This window comes from Myotis nattereri (assembly GCF_964212035.1).
Source record: "Myotis nattereri genome assembly, chromosome: 10".
Lineage (NCBI taxonomy): Eukaryota > Metazoa > Chordata > Mammalia > Chiroptera > Vespertilionidae > Myotis > Myotis nattereri.
In genome coordinates, this window is record NC_138085.1 from 65,831,159 (window position 1) to 65,851,066 (window position 19,908).

At 36.5% G+C, this 19,908-nt stretch overlaps 1 protein-coding gene across 1 annotated transcript in view; it reads left to right on the forward strand.

Moving 5' to 3' along the window:
- Window positions 1-18,277, forward strand: part of PRKD3 (protein kinase D3) — a 67,394-nt gene extending 49,117 nt beyond the window's left edge. The window contains exons 15-20 of the mRNA XM_081100962.1: window positions 5,332-5,493; window positions 6,275-6,373; window positions 9,836-10,103; window positions 13,450-13,535; window positions 14,407-14,600; window positions 18,151-18,277. Coding sequence (XP_080957088.1) covers window positions 5,332-5,493; window positions 6,275-6,373; window positions 9,836-10,103; window positions 13,450-13,535; window positions 14,407-14,580 — 789 coding nt within the window. The 3' untranslated portion in view covers window positions 14,581-14,600; window positions 18,151-18,277. The remainder of the gene's footprint in view (window positions 1-5,331; window positions 5,494-6,274; window positions 6,374-9,835; window positions 10,104-13,449; window positions 13,536-14,406; window positions 14,601-18,150) is intronic.
- The last annotated feature ends 1,631 nt before the right edge of the window (window positions 18,278-19,908 follow it).

Consider the following 19,908-nt stretch of genomic DNA (forward strand, 5'->3'; position numbering starts at 1 on the left):
AATAAGATTTGGGATTTTGTTTGGTTTGGTTTTGGTCTCATGTCCTTTTGGCTTAGTGAGAGGGTGGTGAGCATCTGAATTAACTCCTTAAGTTCTTTTTTAAAAAGAAAAAATTAAATTACAGTAAACCAAGAGTTACAAAGACTGCCATTATTTTGCTCTATGGTAGTAATTTATTTAGAAGACATTTTCATAAATAAAATCTTTTTTAAAAAATACTATTCTTAATACCTATCACCACGTTTTGTTAGATCATTGTTGTACCAACCAATTCTCACAGATGGGGTGCTTGACTATTACAGCAATTGTTATAAAAATAAAGACTGCTTAAAAATGATTTACCTTTAGCCCGGCTGGTGTTGCTCAGTGGTTGAGTGTCGACCTATGAACCAGGAGGCCATGGTTGTACTCCCAGTCAGGGCACATGGGATTGGGTTGCCAGCTCGGTCCCCAGTAGGGAGTGTGCAGGAGGCAGCTGATCAATGATTCTCTTACATCATTGACGTTTCTAGCTCTCTATCCTTCTCCCTTCCTCTCTCTGAAATCAATAAAAACATATTTAAAAAATTGTTTACTAACAGTAGTAGTTGTTATTTTATTAATTCAAAAGTCTAAAGATTTAACTTATTAATGGCTTAATCCATTAAAGTATATTTTTAAAGATATATTGGCAGTGACTTAAAATCCCGTAAAATAAATTACTGTATGTTTTTAAAAATATGTTTTTATTGATTTTAGGGAGAGAGAGATAGAAACGTCAATGAGAGAGAAACATGGATTAGCTGCCTCCTGCACATCCCCTTCTGGAGATCCAGCCCGCAACCAGGGCGTGTGCCCTGACTGGGAATTGAACATGCAGCCTCCTGGTGCATGGGTTGATACTCAACCACTGAGCAACACCGGCCGGGCTACTGTGTGTTTTATTTTCTTTTAACATTTTTACTTCTTTTGGGAGTCACCCAGAGGATAAGATTTAGCTTTATCTATTTAATTTTTCTGATAAATACTTATTTTATCTTTTTAATATTTAATATCATATAAAATAGTATATAATATTTAATACATAACATGCAAGTTTCTATTAATTCAGTGTGTAGCTTTTGCACAATATTTTAGAAATCATGGTGTGATGTGATAGTTAAAGCTGTCAGCGCCCAATTTGCTGTGGGTGAAGTTCAAGAAGACATACTCACTAAACTTATGGTTCCTTGAAGAAGGTAAGAAATTTATAAACACATAACTAATTTTACATTTATTATATTATTGGTCACTAGTAATAACATTTGCCTCACTTCTTTTTCAGAGGAGTGATAATCAAAAGATTGGTCTACAAGCTACCTGTGTTCACTTCAAGGCTGCCTCCTACAAAGAAAGTTACTCTAAATGAAATATTAGCTTTCACACTCTGTATTAGGGTGTGACTACATTATTAGGAGATCTTTTTTCATATCTTATTTGGAATCTTTCTCATTGTCCAACTAATAGGCAAAAAAAATAAATATTAAGGATATATTCCTAAAGCTTGATTTCTTGGTGTCATTTTTGATCACAAACACTGAACCTCTTTTCCCCTATGTTAGCAACTCTGGATCATGGTAACAAATAGGAATTTCCAGATAATGTACAATGTAAAAACATTATTAGTGTATCCTTCTGGTTATTTTCCTTGAATTTGCCCAGTTGGGGATAGAATTAAGTAATTGTAACATGTTTCCAAATATAATATTGTCATCTTAAATTTAATACAATACTATGTTTGTGGTAGATTCTCTTCAAATTATTCATAGAAAATATTTACATTTTTATATTTAGTAAATGGCTTCTTTTGTGCCAGAAACTATACTTAATTTTTCTCAAACTCACCTAGCAGGAAGATGCTCCATGAAACGAGTTATTTATCAGTTTTGTTGACTGATAATTTCAAACTACCTACCCTGTACTAGGCACATAGCAAGTACTCTTATTATTTGTTGAATAAATGTATTTTTGTGGGGAATTATTTAGAACATACTAAATTTTTTAAAAGGAAGCATGGAATGATCCATTTGTATAAATTCTCATAGGGGATGTGCAGGAGGCAGCCGATCAATGTCTCTCTCATGTAATTTGTATACTATATATGATTATATACAGTTATGTGCAGAAAAGAATTCATACCTGCATACACTGTCAGCATTGTCTCATCTGGGAAGCATGGGGACTTTTACTTTCATTTCATGGAAATATGGTAATGTTAAGTGTTTCTTTGGCTATTTATTGCCTGAGCAGAAAAGGGGTGGTGCTGCGAAAACGTTATCATAAACTTAAACAGGAACTTTCTATTTTGAATATTGTGTTATAAAGCCAGCATTTTCCCCTTCTTGGGAGTCATCCAAAAGCTACGAGAAAACTGGTAAACAGTAAAGCATACTCTGTCCTTCATAATAAAAGAGAGTTCAGACCTACAAAATAGGTAGAAATTTTTCCAAAAGTAATGGAGATGGAGCAGGGGCGCATGCAGAAAGGGATACCACTAGAATGGTTTTTGCTGGCTCTTTTGAGATCTACAATTGTGATATCCAGGCACCTTCTCAGAAGACAGTCAAGGGATCATGCTCTGATAAGATTTATTTAATTCAAGGGAAAACACATTAAATGAATTGAAGGGCAGTTAAAAGTGGAAGAGAACAAATCACACTATACCAAATAACCAGTCATATGAATATATACATATTCAAATGTAAATATCCAAAGAATAGTATTATTTGATTTTCATGCAATATATCTAGAAGTAGATTTCAAAATCAAAAAACAAAGCCCCCACCACCTGAAAACGGTATATTAAGATCTTAATTTTTGAATCAGAGCAAAGTCAAAATTTCAGAACACTATTTAGAAAATAATTATTTAAAACACTGTATCAGAGGTTTTGGACTATCGCTCAGAAAAAGCTTATTAACTTGAAATATTAAGCAAGAAAGAATGAAAATAAATTAAGAATCAAACTCAGGAAGTTAAGGAATGAACAAACAATGAGTTTAAGGAAAGCAGAAGGGATTAACAAAAATGAAATTAATAAATTTAATACCAAAAAGAATAAAATATGCCCAAAAGCATATGTGTGTGTGTGGGGGGGCATTAACAATAAAATAGTCAACCTAATAAAAAAATAAAATATAAAAACATATTGAAGAGATAACCACAAATACTGGGGGGGGGGGGGGGGGGGGAGGAATCTTAAAGTACTACCTTGCACAATTCTATCAGATAAATTAGAAAACCTGGAGAAAAATGGTTAATTTTCTATGAAATTATAGTTTTCCAAAACAGACTTCAGAGAAAATAGGACATTTAAACAAACAGAAGTTACGAGAGAATAATGGTACAGCGCAGTTCCATTTTTGTATGTGCGTGTGTGTTTTTAAAAGCGGGGGGGGGGGGGGATCTAATAATCAACTACAGCATAGGGGACAGCCAGCCATACTTCCAACTCTAGGTTGACCAAAGAAAGTTACGATATTCTGAATTTTTCACTGCTTACTGTCATTAATTATTCACTGTGGGCTATTTCACTTCTGTTTACAAGATTTTGTCACTTCTTAATTTTGCTGCTTGGAAGATTTATGGTGTTTTAAGTTAATTAGTAAATTGGAACATTAAGTAGTTTTAAGTTGATTAGCAAAGAATATTTTGTGCTTCTTACTCATTTTCTTAAACATTTTTAAAAAGAACAACCGTGAGTTAGACATTGGTTTAAAATGACTAAGACACAGTCTCTGCCCCTAAGGAGGAAATGAGGCTACAGAGTAAGATACATACATAGTATGGTACCATGGGATAAATATTAGGGGAATTGAGATGATGGTGGATTTAAAAACATTTTAGAGATGGAGCTCAACTTCACATAGACAAAAAAAAAAAAAGTTTGCCCTCTTAGTGTAATTAGGTACCCATGATAAGGACAGAAGGCATAAGAAAAATATTATTTCTATTAATAAAAGTGTAATTATTTGGGTCATAGAGCATATTTAAGATGAATTGGGAGAATGAAGTTAGATTTTTTTTTAAGATCTTAAAATTCCAGCAGAGGAATTAAGATTTATGCCCAGAAATAAAGTGCTATTTGAACATTTTTGAGCATGGTTGACTTCTCGGGTTTGCTTTAGAGGACCGCCTCCCCCCCCCCCCCCCCCCCCCCCCAGTAAGATAGGTTGCTTTTTTTAGTAGCAGAAACAGTATCACATTCATCTTTGTATTGTCCAACCCTGGTAACATAGTAGTACTCAAGTAACATTGGTTGATGGAGATAAAAAGATGCTGAGCCTAGATGAGGGAAGACCAAATCAACGCATGATATAATGAGAATCAACACTTGGGTAAATAATTACCTTAACACTAGATTGCCCAAGGAAGTCATTTTGACTGCTTTTTAATTTAAATTAGAAAAACAATTATGTATATAAGGACACAATGTCTTAGAATTTTGTGACTTTTTGTACAACATATAAATGCATTTCTTAATAATTGTAGTTACCTCCCCTCCTTCATTTCCGGTATATATATATGTGTTATACCTATATTGCCCAAAAGCAGTCATTTTGACTGCTTGGGAAATTATGACTCTTATTATTGAATTGAGTAAATTTCTTATATGACCAGTTCGGCTCTGTATTGAAATAACAGTTTTCTTTTTTTTTTCGATAACCGTCACATGATAACATACAAGTACATAATAAATTGTCGATACTTGATAAGTTGCAGTTGCTCAATAAGCTAAACTAGTACTTGTTATTCGAATCTTTATGCAGTGATACTTGTTCTAATAAGTTGTTTATTTTATTTCTTTTGCGCCCTAAATTCATGAAAAAAATGTCGAATAGAAATGAGTTATTGGAAAAGCTAAGGAACATAGTGAAGAGTGCTCCGATGTTATTCTTTCACAATGCAGTCATTTTGACTGCTTTTGGGCAATATAGGTATATACTAAATTTCAGTCTTTCTAGTGTTAAAAACAAAGCCATGTCTTGAGCATAGACCTTCACAAATACTTGCCCCAAAGAATTCTGTGTAATTAGCTAAAATTTGATTGGCAATTGGTGCTTATTCATGGACAGCATAAAGTTAGTGTCAGAAGACTGAAAAGGTGGGACGGAAAAGAAGTAGTAATGGACAAGGGCAATTATATAATCAACTTGGGGAGACATTCTTTCGCCTCAGTGCATCAGCTTTCCATAAGTTGGAAAAATTGTAATGTGTGATACTTTTTATTTTGTTTGCTTTACTGTTTATTTTCCTAAGCTGTTTTTCTTCCTTTGCCATGTATTGCATACAATTAATCCTGCAACTCTTCAGAATTTGCACCATCCTGGGATTGTAAACCTGGAATGCATGTTTGAAACCCCAGAACGAGTTTTTGTAGTAATGGAAAAGCTGCATGGAGATATGTTGGAAATGATTCTATCCAGTGAGAAAAGTCGACTTCCAGAACGAATTACTAAATTCATGGTGACACAGGTATCTTAACCATTTTTTTAAACAAGAGAATAATTTTTTGACAGTGAAAGATAACTTGCCGAGGCCGGTTTGGCTCGGTGGGTGGGGCGTCGGCCTGCGGACTGGGGGGGTCCCGGGTTCGATTCCAGTCGGGGGCGTGTGCCTGGGTTGCGGGCATATCCCCAGTGGGGGGTGTGCGGGGGGCAGCTGGTCGATGTTTCTCTCTCATCGATGTTTCTGGCTCTCTGTCTCTCTCCCTTTCTCTCTGTGGAAAATCAATGGAGTGTATTAAAAAAAAAAAAAGATAACTGCTTAGTTTTTTATTTTAATTTTACATTTATCCTGTTTTAGAAGCAGCTGTCTTTTATGTTAGCATTGTTTCTTTTTAAAATTTTTAAATTACACTTGACACGGTATTATATTAGTTTCATGCGTACAACATAGTGATTAGACATTTATAACATTTACAGAGTGATCACCCTGATAAGTTTAGTACTCATGTGACACCATACATAGTTGTTACAATGTTATTGACTATCTTCCCTATGCTTTATTTTATTTTTTATCTTTTAGTTAAATATACTGGAGTGATTAGAAACTACACAAAATAATTAAATAGCATTATATATATTTTACATATTCCTAATGTGGGAATTGTTAATCTTGAAGAATAGAATAACACAGTTAAATCTTGATGAACTGTAGTTGGCTTTTCAAATTATTGTATGATTCAACAGGTTAGATTGGGGTTTAGCTATTATTTTTCCAGGCATTAAAAAAAATCTGTTTCTTTCAATAACAGATACTTGTTGCTTTGAGGAATCTACATTTTAAAAATATTGTGCACTGTGATTTAAAGCCAGAAAATGTGCTACTCGCATCAGCAGAGCCGTTTCCTCAGGTGAGATATTCTCTAAACCTTCTTAAGTATCATTTTAAATATCTTTCAACATGATGAAGTACCTACATAACAAAAAGCCATGCTGTAGGTTCAAGTATATAACCATTTTACAGCCAGTAAGGATTAATACCTGAAGAGTTTGAATTCAGATTTTACTAATTATATTGTTTATTTTTATGAAAGACTTTCTAAACTTAACCAGATCTCAAGGAATACCGTCTGCACATAGACTGTTTGCAATTCACCTCTCTCTTTGGGTTGGGGTTGGGAATAAAGTGGGAGAGAATCAACCTTGGCAGGTGCTCGTTGCTGAGCACAAAACAAACTGAGGGGTAACCCTGAATTGGGAGATACTAGATTTTGATTATCTAGTTGGCAGGAAGCCAATTCTTCTTGCTCTTTAAAATATTATATTTCAATCATTTTCACCAAAACCTATATAAGAATTACATTTCCCATCACCATCAGTACTCAAGCACATATAATACCATGTGTGCCCTATGTGTGATGCACTGGTTTCGTTTTTTACTCAGTTAAATTTCATTTAATTAAAAAATGTTGATCTTGATCCAAATTTATTTAATCACCTAAAAATGAATCATAACCCAAAGTTTGAAAAAGTTTTCCTGAGGAAATATGTTGGCAGTACCTTTGAATGGTTTTCATGATTGTGTCATTGATGAACCTTCCAAACAGCTAGAATATCTGTTGCCAAACTATTGTTTATATACATTTAAAACATGTACAACTAGACAAATGCCTAGAATAAAAATAACAGATGGCTATTTTACTTGGTAAATTCAACTCAAATTGTCTTTCAAAGAAAAAAATGCGTTAAAAATTATTTAACCTTTTTACTTTTATTTTTTTATTTATTTTTTTTAATATATTTTATTGAGTTTTTACAGAGAGGAAGGGAGAGAGATAGAGAGTCAGAAACATCGATGAGAGAGAAACATCAACCAGCTGCCTCCTGCACACTCCCCACTGGGGATGCGCCCGCAACCAAGGTACATGCCCCCGACCGGAATCGAACCTGGGACCTTTCAGTCCGCAGGCCGACGCTCTATCCACTGAGCCAAACCGGCTTCGGCTAACCTTTTTACTTTTAAAGAAGTAATCATATTCTTTCTTTTATAATGCCTATGTGGTTAGAAGTTATTCCTTATCATTGCAAGGTCAAAGAGGGTTCCCTAGTCGTTGGTGCAGTTTTTTTAAATAAAGTACTTCCATATCTTATCTCCGATCTTCAAAATAGTATGGGCAAAGGATACACGCCCCCACGGCTAAGACTAAAACTCCAGCTTTCTGACCTCTACTTTAGTGATCTCCATTGTTCCACTAGGAACAAAGGGAAAATAGCATAATTTACTTGATAGTCTTTTTTGCTCAGGTGCTAGCTAGCCATGGTCACACTTCTTTATTCTGTTGCCAAACTGCCAAGTCATTTTACTTTATCAAGATGTTAGCTAAAATACGGCATTTAACAACAAAATGAAAGAGTTTATGTTTCTTCATGGTCAATATAGTCCTACTCTTCAAAGACTCAAATAGAGAAATAGCCAATTTCAGTAATGACACAGAACAAATATCATCATAAAAACATCTATGAGGGTCCATATCCCCAAAATAGCATCATTTAAATATACCTTCATCTTTGCTCTCCTGTCAGTATTTGTACTACTGATTTGTACAGGCCAAATTCCTTTTCTCTCATTTTATATTAATGCTTTCTCTGAAGACATTTTGTGAATGAGGCATTTCCTCTGGAAAGTACTTGTTATTTGCTTATTCAGCATGGATGCATCATTCATCACCAAACCTGAACTTCTAGATGAGTGTTCTGAGCTCTGCCAAGCTTATCAAACTTCCAGAACTCTGTTCCCAAGTGGACATGATAGTGAATGTGGCTGCCTGCAGATACAGTGTTTTTCATAGCTACATCTAATTAGCACTAATTGTGCCACAGGCATAGAAAGCACTGTTATTTTTAAAGCAGTCTTTAGCATTACTCTTCTGCTGGCCATATTAATAGTTATCTTTAGTACACTTCAATTTCATTTACTTGCCAACTTATAGTATTGATACTTGGGAAGACAGATTCTAGGCTTAAGCAAAATAAAAAGTGGGTGTTTTTTTAATTTTTCTTTTTTATTGATTTCAAAGAGGAAGGGAGGGGGAGAGATGGGCTTTATTGATTGGCTGCCTCCTGCACGCTCCCAACTGGGGATTCAAGCCTGCAAACTGGGCACATGCCCTGACCAGGAGTGGAACCGTGAAATCCTGGTTCATAGGCTGACACTCAATTACAGAGCCACGCTGGTCGGGCAAAATAAAAAGATTTTAAATATCATAACTTCTTTTCATTCAGCAAATATTTATTAAGTACCTTTATATGTCCAGGCACTGTGAATCCACTGGGGATTACAAATGAAATACATAGCCCTGACTGGTTTGGCTCAGTGGATAGAGCATCAGCCTGTGGACTGAAGGGTCCCAGGTTCGATTCCGGTCAAGGGCATATACCTTGGTTGTGGGCACATCCCCAGTAGGGAATGTGCAGGAGGCGGCTGATCGATGTTTTCTTTTTTTTTTTTTTTTTTAATATATTTTATTGATTTTTTACAGAGAGAAAGGCAGAGGGATAGAGAGTTAGAAACATCGATGAGAGAGAAACATCAATCAGCTGCCTCCTGCACACTCCCTACTAGGGATGTGCCTGCACCCAACGTACATGCCCTTGACCGGAATTGAACCTGGGACCCTTGAGTCTGCAGGCCAACGCTCTATCCCAGCCGTGGGCAAACTACGGCCCGCGGGCCAGATCCGGCCCGTTTGAAATGAATAAAACTAAAAAAAAAAAAGACCGTACCCTTTTATGTAATGATGTTTACTTTGAATTTATATCAGTTCACACAAACACTCCATCCATGCTTTTGTTCCGGCCCTCCGGTCCAGTTTAAGAACCCATTGTGGCCCTCGAGTCAAAAAGTTTGCCCACCCCTGCTCTATCCACTGAGCCAAACCGGCCGATGTTTCTTTCTCATCGATGTTTCTAACTCTCTATCCCTCTCCCTTCCTCTCTGTAAAAAATCAATAAAATATATTTTTTTAAAAAATGAAATACATAATTCTTGCTCACAGATGATAGAAAAGTAATCTCCTTAAACTCCAAATGAGAAAGATCAGCACCCTCCATTTCATCAAACAACTTTGAACACTTACAACACCAGTCTGGTATTTGGCATTCTGGAATCTAGAATCTGAAAGTGGTTTTTTGAAAGAAGCACTGTTAGTAATGAATCACAGGTTATGACTGTATTTTACAATTCCCCTATCTACAGTCATTGGACATGCATAATCAGTACAGTTGGCAAGTGTGATACACTGTCATTTAGGGATAGGTTAGATAGAGAGGTAATGTAGAAGAATATAAAATTAACACCATCCTTTGAATTGCAGGTGAAGCTGTGTGACTTTGGTTTTGCACGCATCATTGGTGAGAAGTCATTCAGGAGGTCTGTAGTAGGAACTCCAGCATACTTAGCCCCTGAAGTTCTCAGAAGCAAAGGTTACAACCGTTCTCTAGACATGTGGTCAGTGGGCGTTATTGTCTATGTGAGCCTCAGTGGCACATTTCCTTTTAATGAAGATGAAGATATAAATGACCAAATCCAAAATGCTGCATTTATGTATCCACCAAATCCATGGAAAGAAATTTCTGGTGAAGGTAAAAAAAATGTTTAGCTCTATGCCTTTTAGTCTGAAAATCTTTGTGACCCCCCATCAGCCGTATTTTACTTTTATATATATATCTTCTGTTCGTCTTCCAAATTCAATTAGTTACCTGTTTTTGAGCGCTCTTCCTTATAATTCCCAGGCATAGCACTAATCCAGGCCCCACTTGGCTCATTTTGAACTACCAAAATCTCTGTCCTTTCTAGTCATCACTGGCAAATGCATCTTCAGGAAACACGTTTACTTTCATATCATTGGTCTCCCTGTAACCACGCTGCAGCTATTTTTGTGATATGACCCAAGCTTACTTCCAGCTTCATCTCCCACCACTCCCCTATATAATCCTGGACTACTTTCTGATGAGGTCTCTGCCTACAGTCCCTCCTCAGGTTCTAGAATGAGCTTTATAGTCAGTAGAATCTCCAGTTTGTTTTCAGCTCTCCTGTGGATCCCTACTGGAAAGCTTTATACATTTATTTTTCCTGCCTGGTAAAGGGTTTTGAGTTTGCTATTCCTGGTTGTGTCCAGCAAGGATGACTTGGTTAGCATTTGATACTCAAACACTAACCTTAAAGCTAAATTTAGCCATAACCCTAACAACAAAAGAAACCACTGTTGAGTATGAACTTTTTAAAAAATATGATTTTAGAGAGAGGGATAAGTAGAAAATCGATGAGAGAGATACATTGATTGGCTGCCTCCTGCACACCCCCTACTGGGGATTGAGCCTGCAACCCTAATATATGCCCTAAATGGGAATCAAACCAGTGACTTCTTGGTTCATTAGTCAAACTCAACCATTGAGCCACACCAGCCAGGCTTGAGTATGAACTTTTGGTAGTAACTTACCACCTCAACCTAACCATGAAGGCAAGGTAATGGCCTTGGCAACTTTTCTAGACCAAGCCAGGGACTAGAAAGCAGTGTGATGTCAATATGATGGAAGGGGGAGGGCATTATCTTGTAATCAGCATCTGTTTTATTCATCTTGAAATAACATGTGAATACTTAGCATTGTGTGCTAAGCACCATTCTAAGCCATTTATGTGTATTAAGATAACGCCATCTTCTCAACAACCTTATTTTACAGATGAGGAAACGAAGGCAGAGTAGAATTTAGTAACTGACTTTGTATCACAGAATAGGTGGCAGAATGACTTCAGCCCAGCGTGGCAGGCTCCACTCTCCCCCCCCCCCCCCCCCAAGTTTTGTTGGTTTATTTTTTAATGGAATTTATTGGCGTTACAGTGGTTAATAAAATTATATAGGTTTCAAGTGTGCAATTCTATAATACATCATCTTATGTGTTCACCATCCAGTCTCCATTCTCCACCCCTTATTCCTCCTTCACCCTCTTATACATGCCCCCACCGCTCCTTTCACTCTAGTATTCACCATACTGTTGTGTCTGAGTTGTTTTTGCTTAATACCTTCACCTGTTTCACCCAGCCCTGTTCCCTTGTCAGTTTGTTCTTTCTATCTGAGTCTCTTTCTGTTTTGTTCATTAGATTCCACATGTAAGTGAAATCACATAGTATTTGTCTTTCTGACTGTCTGGTTTCACTTATAATACCCTCTAGGAGTGTGGTTCTCAACCTTGGCTGCACATTAGAATCACCTGGGAATCTTTTTAAAATCCTGATTTCTGGGCCTCATCCTCCGGAAATTCTGTTTCTTGGTTACTAATATTGTGGCCCCACCCCATAACAAAGAAACAGAATTTCCAGAGGATTAGGCCCAGAAATCAGGATTTTAAAGATTCCCAGGTGATTCTGATGTGCAGCCAAGGTTGAGAACCACTGCTCTACGTCCATCCATGCTGTTGTAAAAGGTAATATATCCTTATTTTTTTACAGCTGAGTAGTATTCCATTGTGTAAATATACCACAGCTTTTTTACCTACTCATCTACTGATGGCACTTGGGTTGCTGCCAAATCTTGGCTATTGTAAATAGCACTGCAGTGAATATAGGGTGTATATACTCTTTTGAATCAGCGTTTCATGTTTCTCTGGATATATTCCCAGAAGTGGAATTGCTGGGTCATAAAGCAGTTCCATATTTAATTTTTTGAGTAACCTCCATACTGTTTTCCATAGTGGCTTCACCAGTCTGCATTCCCACCAATAGTGCATGAGGTTTCCTTTTCTCCACATCTTCACCACTTGTCATCTGTGGACTTATTGATAGCCATTTTGACAAGTGTGAGGTGATAGCCCATTGTGGTTTTAATTTGCATTTCTCTGATGATTCATGGCATTGAGCATCTTTTCATGTTTATTGGCCATCTGTACTAGTATATCCTCTTTAGAGAAGTGTCTATTCAAGTCCTTTGCCCATTTTTTATTGGATTGTGTTTTTTGTGGTGTTCAGTTCTTTATAAATTTTGGATATTAACACTCCTTATCAGATGTAACATTGGTGAGTATGTTCTCCCCGTTCAGTGGGTTGTCTTTTTATTTTGTTGGTGGTTTCCTTTGCTGTGCAAAAACTTTTTGGTTTGATGTAGTCTCATTTACTTTTTTATTCTCCTTGCCCAAAAATATATACCACAAAAATACTGCTACGAGAAATGTCTAAGATTTTACTGCCTATCTTTTCTTCTAGGGTTTTTATGGTTTTGAGTCTTACATTTAACTCTTTAATTCAGTTTGAGTTTATTCTTAGGTATGTAAATAGGTGGTCTAGTTTCATGTTTTTGCACATATCTGTCCAATTTTCCCAACACCATTTATTGAATAGACTGCCTTTACCCTACTGTATGTTCTTGCCTCGAATATTGACCATAAAGGCATGGGTTTATTTCTGGGCTTTGTTTTCTTCCATTGATCTGTATGTCTGTTTTTATGCCAGTACCGTGTTGTTTTGATTATTATGGCCTTATACTATTGTTTTATATCAGGTAGAATTACTACCTCTAACTTTGTTGTTCTTTCTCAAGATTCCTTAGGCTATTTGGGGTCTTTTGTGGTTCCTTATAAATTTTTGGAATATTTGTTCTAGTGGTGTGAAATACACCATTGGTATTTTGATGGGAATTGCACTGAATCTATAGATTGCTTTGGGTAGTATGGACATTTTAATAATATTAATTCTTCCTATCAGAGTCTATACTTTTAACCTGTATTTTATATTGCCTCCTTAATAAAAGAGATACACTGTAAATTCAGTAAACAGTTTCATGGATCATTAACATGTTAGTTTAAAGGCCATGTCCTTGAGGGGGGAAAAAATCCTCAACCCTTTATGTATTTCTATGAACTGCCTTCCAGGCAGTGCCACAGGTTTGGGGTGCTTTGTACTCCCAAATTCATGTATCTAATTTTGTATTTTCCTTAGCAATTGATTTGATAAACAACCTACTTCAAGTGAAGATGAGAAAACGTTACAGTGTGGACAAATCTCTCAGTCATCCCTGGCTGCAGGTAAAAAAAACATGTATCTCTTTGTCAAACCTCATTTGAGCAGATCATTGTGATTTCTCTTACCTAATGAAACTTCTGTAAGATCAACAGGCTCTACACATCTTAGAATAATGTAAGCGTTCTATGGTGATTAATTTGTACTGTGGCTGAATCTCTGGAAGTTTTTGCAGTAACACCATTGCAGTGCAGAACTGATAGGCAGTTAAACGCCCATCACCTGAAAGCAATGAATTTGCCTTTCATGGGGCTTTGTGTGTTCGTTTCACCTTTTTGTACAATGAGCATAACACATTATTTTCAAGTGTACTTTACTTTTAAATAAATTTCTATTCAAAGGTTCATATTTGCATTGAAGAGACTGGAAATGCCATTTGAAACATTTGCCTTAGTTCCTCCAAAAGCTATTTTATAGATTTGTAAAAAGGTACCCCCAAACTTCAGTATAAAGAGAGAAGCTTTAGAACTATTATAAGAGCAGTGAAGGGTAGAATTAACTTAAAAACAAATGCAATCAGTTATTCTCAGGGTTTATTAAATTACCCTGATAATAGATTCCAGCTAAGCACTTTCCCTTATTTTAAGGAGTAAGTCGTGGACCTCTCATAGTATAGAACAGAATGTTTTAGTGATTATTAGCCACCTCAGAAACCTGAGTCAATTTTTTAACTTTAGAAACTAGTTAATTTCTTCATATTCAGTTTGAAAAAGTATCTTTAACACTGATAATTTAAAATATTACAAATGGAACTTACTTTATATAGCAAGTATTTATGAGTAGGAGATTGTCAATTTATGTGATTATGATGCTAAAACAAGAAAGTTGACAGATTTTGTTTCTTTTATAGTTCATAGTCACTTCATTTTCTTCTAGGACTATCAGACTTGGCTTGACCTTAGAGAATTTGAAACTCGTATTGGCGAACGTTACATTACACATGAAAGTGATGATGCCCGTTGGGAAATACATGCGTACACACACAACCTTGTATACCCAAAGCACTTCATCATGGCTCCCAATCCAGATGACATGGAAGAAGATCCTTAATTATCAATGAGCTAACTTCAGTAAGGAAAGATTTCATTTTATGGTCAGATATTTTGCTGCACAACTATTGTTCTTTGGAGGCTGTCATCTGCAAGGATGCAAAGACATGAAGAAATATGATAAGGAATCAGTGACACCAATACTGTAGTTCATAATGAGTAGGTACAAGAGGGGAAACAGTGATAAAGACACATAATGACACCGAGATGAAGCTTTCATAAATTTTTATAGCATAAGAAATAACTGGTTTTTGTATTTTTTTTCCTAATCCTTCACTTTTGTACAATAGTGGCACTTAATTTATCTTCCCTTTCCTGTTCTTATATTATTTTCAAGAAAGGGGACAGATGGCAAGCTAGGATCCAGTTATTACATAGCTTGACCAAAACATATAAGAGTTACAAGGTTGATTACTAAACAATTAAATTTAAAGAGATATCAGAGAGGCTGCTGGCATATGATTTCCTATAAAGACTTTAAACATTTATTTAACTGACCCTAGAGGGATTGAAATGTTTTTCATATCTGCCTTAAAAAGGAACGCTGGATTATTTTACCTTTCTTTTTTAGGTCAATCAGGACTCCAAACTCTGTTTTGGAGTTGAAACTCTAAATATGCTCTCTACAACATAAAAATTAAGTTGTCACCTTTTGTTACAGTAGTTTCTAAGATAATTTTGGACAACTGATGTTACAAAACCAGGAACTGCTGATCTGGGTGATGAGTTACTATGTATGTCTTCTCATAGCTCAACTCTGCTACTAATAAATAATGTTCTCACTGACACCACTATGATGCCACAATTAGATTCCAGCATTTAATGGGTATAGACCTAAAATATAATTATATATCTTAACACAGGGTTGAATAATTTGAGGGAGGAAATTAATATATACTAAAAGTAACACCAGTGCAGGGTCAGTTAAAACTATAGGAAAGAATAGCAAACAGTGTCCTTTTTTTTCTTCCCTTAGGTTATTGGAAGGCTGTACAGATGTCTAGAATGTTTTTAAATCAGTTATTTTAAACTGTTTGGGTTGAGCATAAAACCCTTAGAAGGGTAGGACTCTATGATCAGCAAAGCAAATGAAAGGATAAGTATTTTTAAAACATTTCAGCTCCAGCAGCCAGCTAAATAAATTTTTTTCTACTCAGATATGTGATTTAAGAGGTTAGACTTTTTCATAGCTTTTTAAGAGTTACTAATAGTTTTCCCTCCAAAAAAATATCTGGGACTTATAAAATCTATGGCTTTTTGTTTCTCCACTCTTCAGTAATCATTGTAAACTTTTTTCCCTCCAAAAAGAGCAAGAGATGTGTAATTAGTAGATCTGGGTTTAAGTCTTACAAGTCTTGGCTCCCTGTATTAGCTGTGTTGGCCTGGCCAGATGACAGTCTGAGCCTCGAGTTCCTCAACCTACAAAATGAAGTTCCCAATTCTTGCCTCTGCCTTCATCACGGTGTTGTTTTGAAGATGTTATATATGAACATAGTCAATAAGCTAAAAGATATAAAAGTGTTCATTGTCACTGCCCATGAACTAGAGGTAGCAAAGGAAAAGACTGTTCCTCTTTTAACAAAGACTCGGAGAACTTTTCACAATCTCTGAGTAACAAGCGTGTACTGTTGATATGTTCTGAGCTCTTTTTACACTCACAACAGTCATGAGCTAAGTGCATAATGGACCCCATCTCACAAACAAGGAAATTGAGGCACAGGGAGATTAACTAGCTGCTGATGTTCACACAGTTCGTATTTGAACCCAGACAGTGTGGCTCTGGAGTCCCTCTTACCCTTCAGACTGTTTTGTTATACTGCTTCCCCATAAAGGTCTCCAGGAGACAGTCCACATCTCTCAGTATTTCATTCTCACAGGAGTTTTAAAACTCAAATGTGTTTTCCCTAGGATAGATGACTTCCCTAAATTTCTCCAAAGTAAGTCTGTTTATATCACTGTGCTAAAAGGGAATAATTCTGAGTCAGTAGGCATCCTATTATGGTTTTACTACATAAGGTGAAAATTAACTGGAATGGTGTTTGTTTGCTATGCTTATATAATCAAACGTTACAAGCCATGAAATTATTGCACTCTTTTCGTCGTTGAATGCCTAGGAAGTTTTCTAATTTGTAAAGGCACTGTCAGATAATTTGGAGTTGAGTAATTACTCCAGATACTGTATAACCTGCATAACCTTTTTTTTTGTCTTGAAATCAAGTTGTTTGTATAAAAAATAATTGTGAGAAACATTTGATAATGTACAAAATAGTCTATAATGACACTGTTCAGTACATTTTTATATTTTTTGTTACATCCCACTTTTTTGTAAATATCCTCAAAAAAGCTTAATAATAAAATGTATTTCCATATCACCATACTTTTCCATGTGAAAACCTGAGCCTATCTCTGGTCGAGATATCCAAAGAAAATTTTATTTGGTTGTGTTATTTTCCCAAGCTTTGGTAAGAGAACTATTTTGGAAATAGTATTTGTAAATGGAACTAATGCTATATTTAAGAACAATGGTTTTTTTTAACTGCCTAAAATAAAAAAATAACTCATTATTATAAATTGATATGCAATTTGAGGTAATTAGAGGTCTCATTTCTTGGAATTAAAGTCAATAATTATAACAATACATTTTTTAGGCACTACTAAATAATCCACTACTGCAGCTGCCAGAAGACTTGAACATATACCTAATACCAAAGTGAATTTCCTAGGTTTTAAGATATAAGGCATTGCCTGACTCTCCTATTAAATGGCCATTTCGGTTGTTTTCAGTTTTCCATAGGCTTTCTTACCTTCACAAAATTGTCCCAACTAAGACTTTGAGGGGAAAAATCATGGAAATAGAATAAGGGTGGCTAAGAATGGCCCAAGGCTGGACAGTATCTGAAAAAATAAGGCCTCCATGTTCCTTTACTTTAGAGTGACACACAGAATGTTAATCCTATTCTCAGTTAAGCCAAAGAAGCAATAAAAAGCAGCAGTTCATCACTGCCAGTGAACTCCAATATAGTTCAAGACATGCCTAATATCCTTTTCCTTTAATCTCACTTGTAAATTTGTGTTGCTAAAATAGCAATGTTTCAGAATGTCCGTATGTCTGGTATTAATATAAAAGTTCTGCCCTGACCGGTTTGGCTCAGTGGTTAGAGCGTCGGCCTGTGGACTGAAGGGTTCCAGGTTCGATTCCGGTCAAGGGCACGTACCTTGGTTGTGGCCCATCCCCAGTGGGGGCTGTGCAGGAGGCAGCTGATCAATGTTTCTCTCTCATCGAACTCTCTCTCATCTAACTCTCTATCCCTCTCCCTTCCTCGCTGTAAAAAATCAATAAAATATATTTTTTAAAAAATAAAAATAAAAGTTCTGTGAACTAAAACATGAGAACTTAGTAAAACTAAAACTTGACATTTATCTGAAAATAAGGGAGAATTAGCTCAATTTGGAAACTTATACCTCCTAGATAGTCTACATTTAACTCACATTTTAAATGTTTACTAGTTTTACTGTGATTTTTAAACTTTTTAAAATCTAATTTTATTTTTAATTATAAAATTCCCAGAAGCCTGTGGTAAAAAATCCAAATACTTCCAAGGAGAACAAAGGAAAATGCTCTTTCCACCTCTAAGACCCTCTTCCAGATTGGGAAATTTAATAGTGATTATTGGGCGCCCTTTCCTTCTTATATACAAGTAAGTAACACAGAACAAAAAACAACCTATCTGTACTAAAATACTCATTTTTATGGAATTACTTATAAGCATTTCTTTAAATGTAGCTTTTCTCCAACAAAAATGGACTCATAACTATAAAACATTTTGCACCCTACTCTTTCCACTTATATCTTAGAGATCTTTCCATGTCAGAACATACCACTCTTCATCATTTAAAAACATAATACATAGTTCTATTTAATCAGTCACCTGTAAATGGCCATTTAGATTGTTTCCAGTTTTCCAATCAGTGTTCATGTTTACTTTTTGAAATAAAATAAAAATGTAGCAACTAGCTTTATTTACTAAAGGAAACTCAGTTTCACACATAAGAACACTTATTTGCTCCCAGAGTTAAAATAACTTTAAAAGATTAACGTTTAGACCTAGCTGGTTTGGCTCAGTGGATAGAGCATCGGCCTGCGGACTGAAGGGTCCCAGGTTCGATTCCAGTCCAGGGCACATGCCTGGGTTGCAGGCTTGATCCCCAGTGGCGGGGCATGCAGGAGGCAGCCAATCAATGATTCTCATCATTGCTGTTTCTATCTCCCTTCTCTGAATCAATAAAAATATTTTTTTAAAAATAAAATAACTTTAAATGATTAACATTTAGCCCTAGATGGTTTGGCTCAGTGGATAAGCCTCGGCCCATGAACTGAAGCGTCCCAGGTTTGATTCTTGTCACGGGCACATAGTTCGGTTGTAGGCTCAATCCCTGGCCTGGTTGGGGCACGTGCAGGAGGCAACCAATCAATCCTCTCTCTCTCACATTGATATTTCTCTCTCCTCCCTTCCACTCTCAAAAAATAAATGGAAAAATATCCTTGGGTGAGGATTAACAAAGAAAAAAAAAAAGGTGAACATTTAGTAGTATCTATACATATAAAAGGCTAAGCAACCGTCCAACCATCTGACTGGTAGCTATGACACACAATGATCCCCAGGGGGCAGATGCTCAACACAGGAGCTGCCGAGCTGCGGTGAATTGGCAGCAGCAATTCTCAAGTGACACACCCCAGGACCAGAGAGGAAGGAGCCTGATTCAGGGGTGCGTCACCCAAGAACCACTCTCTCACATCCCCTCGGGGGGATGTTGGAGAACCAGTTTTTGGCCCGATCCCTGCAGACCAGGCCAAGGGACCCCACTCACTCTCCAGGTGCCCTTTTATTTTTTTATTTTTTAAATATATTTTATTGATTTTTTACAGAGAGGAAGGGAGAGAGAGAGATAGTTAGAAACATCGATGGGAGAGAAACATCGATCAGCCGCCTCCTGCACATCTACTGGGGATGTGCCCGCAACCCAGGTACATGCCCTTGACCAGAATCGAACCTGGGACCTTTCAGTCCACAGGCCGACACTCTATCTACTGAGCCAAACCGGTTTCGGCGCCCCCAGGTGTCCTTTTAGCCACGGCTCCAGGTACAGCTGGCCAGGGAGGGACCACGGGAGGTTGGCTCCAGGGCGTGTCCGGCCCCTCTCACCCAGTCCCGCCCCACCAGCCACCTTTTAATTAATATGTGCATGAATCTGTGCACCAGGGCATTAGTTGTATATAAGATGGGCTGTTTTTATTGGCTGTGAAGAAATAAAATACTTTTTTTTTACC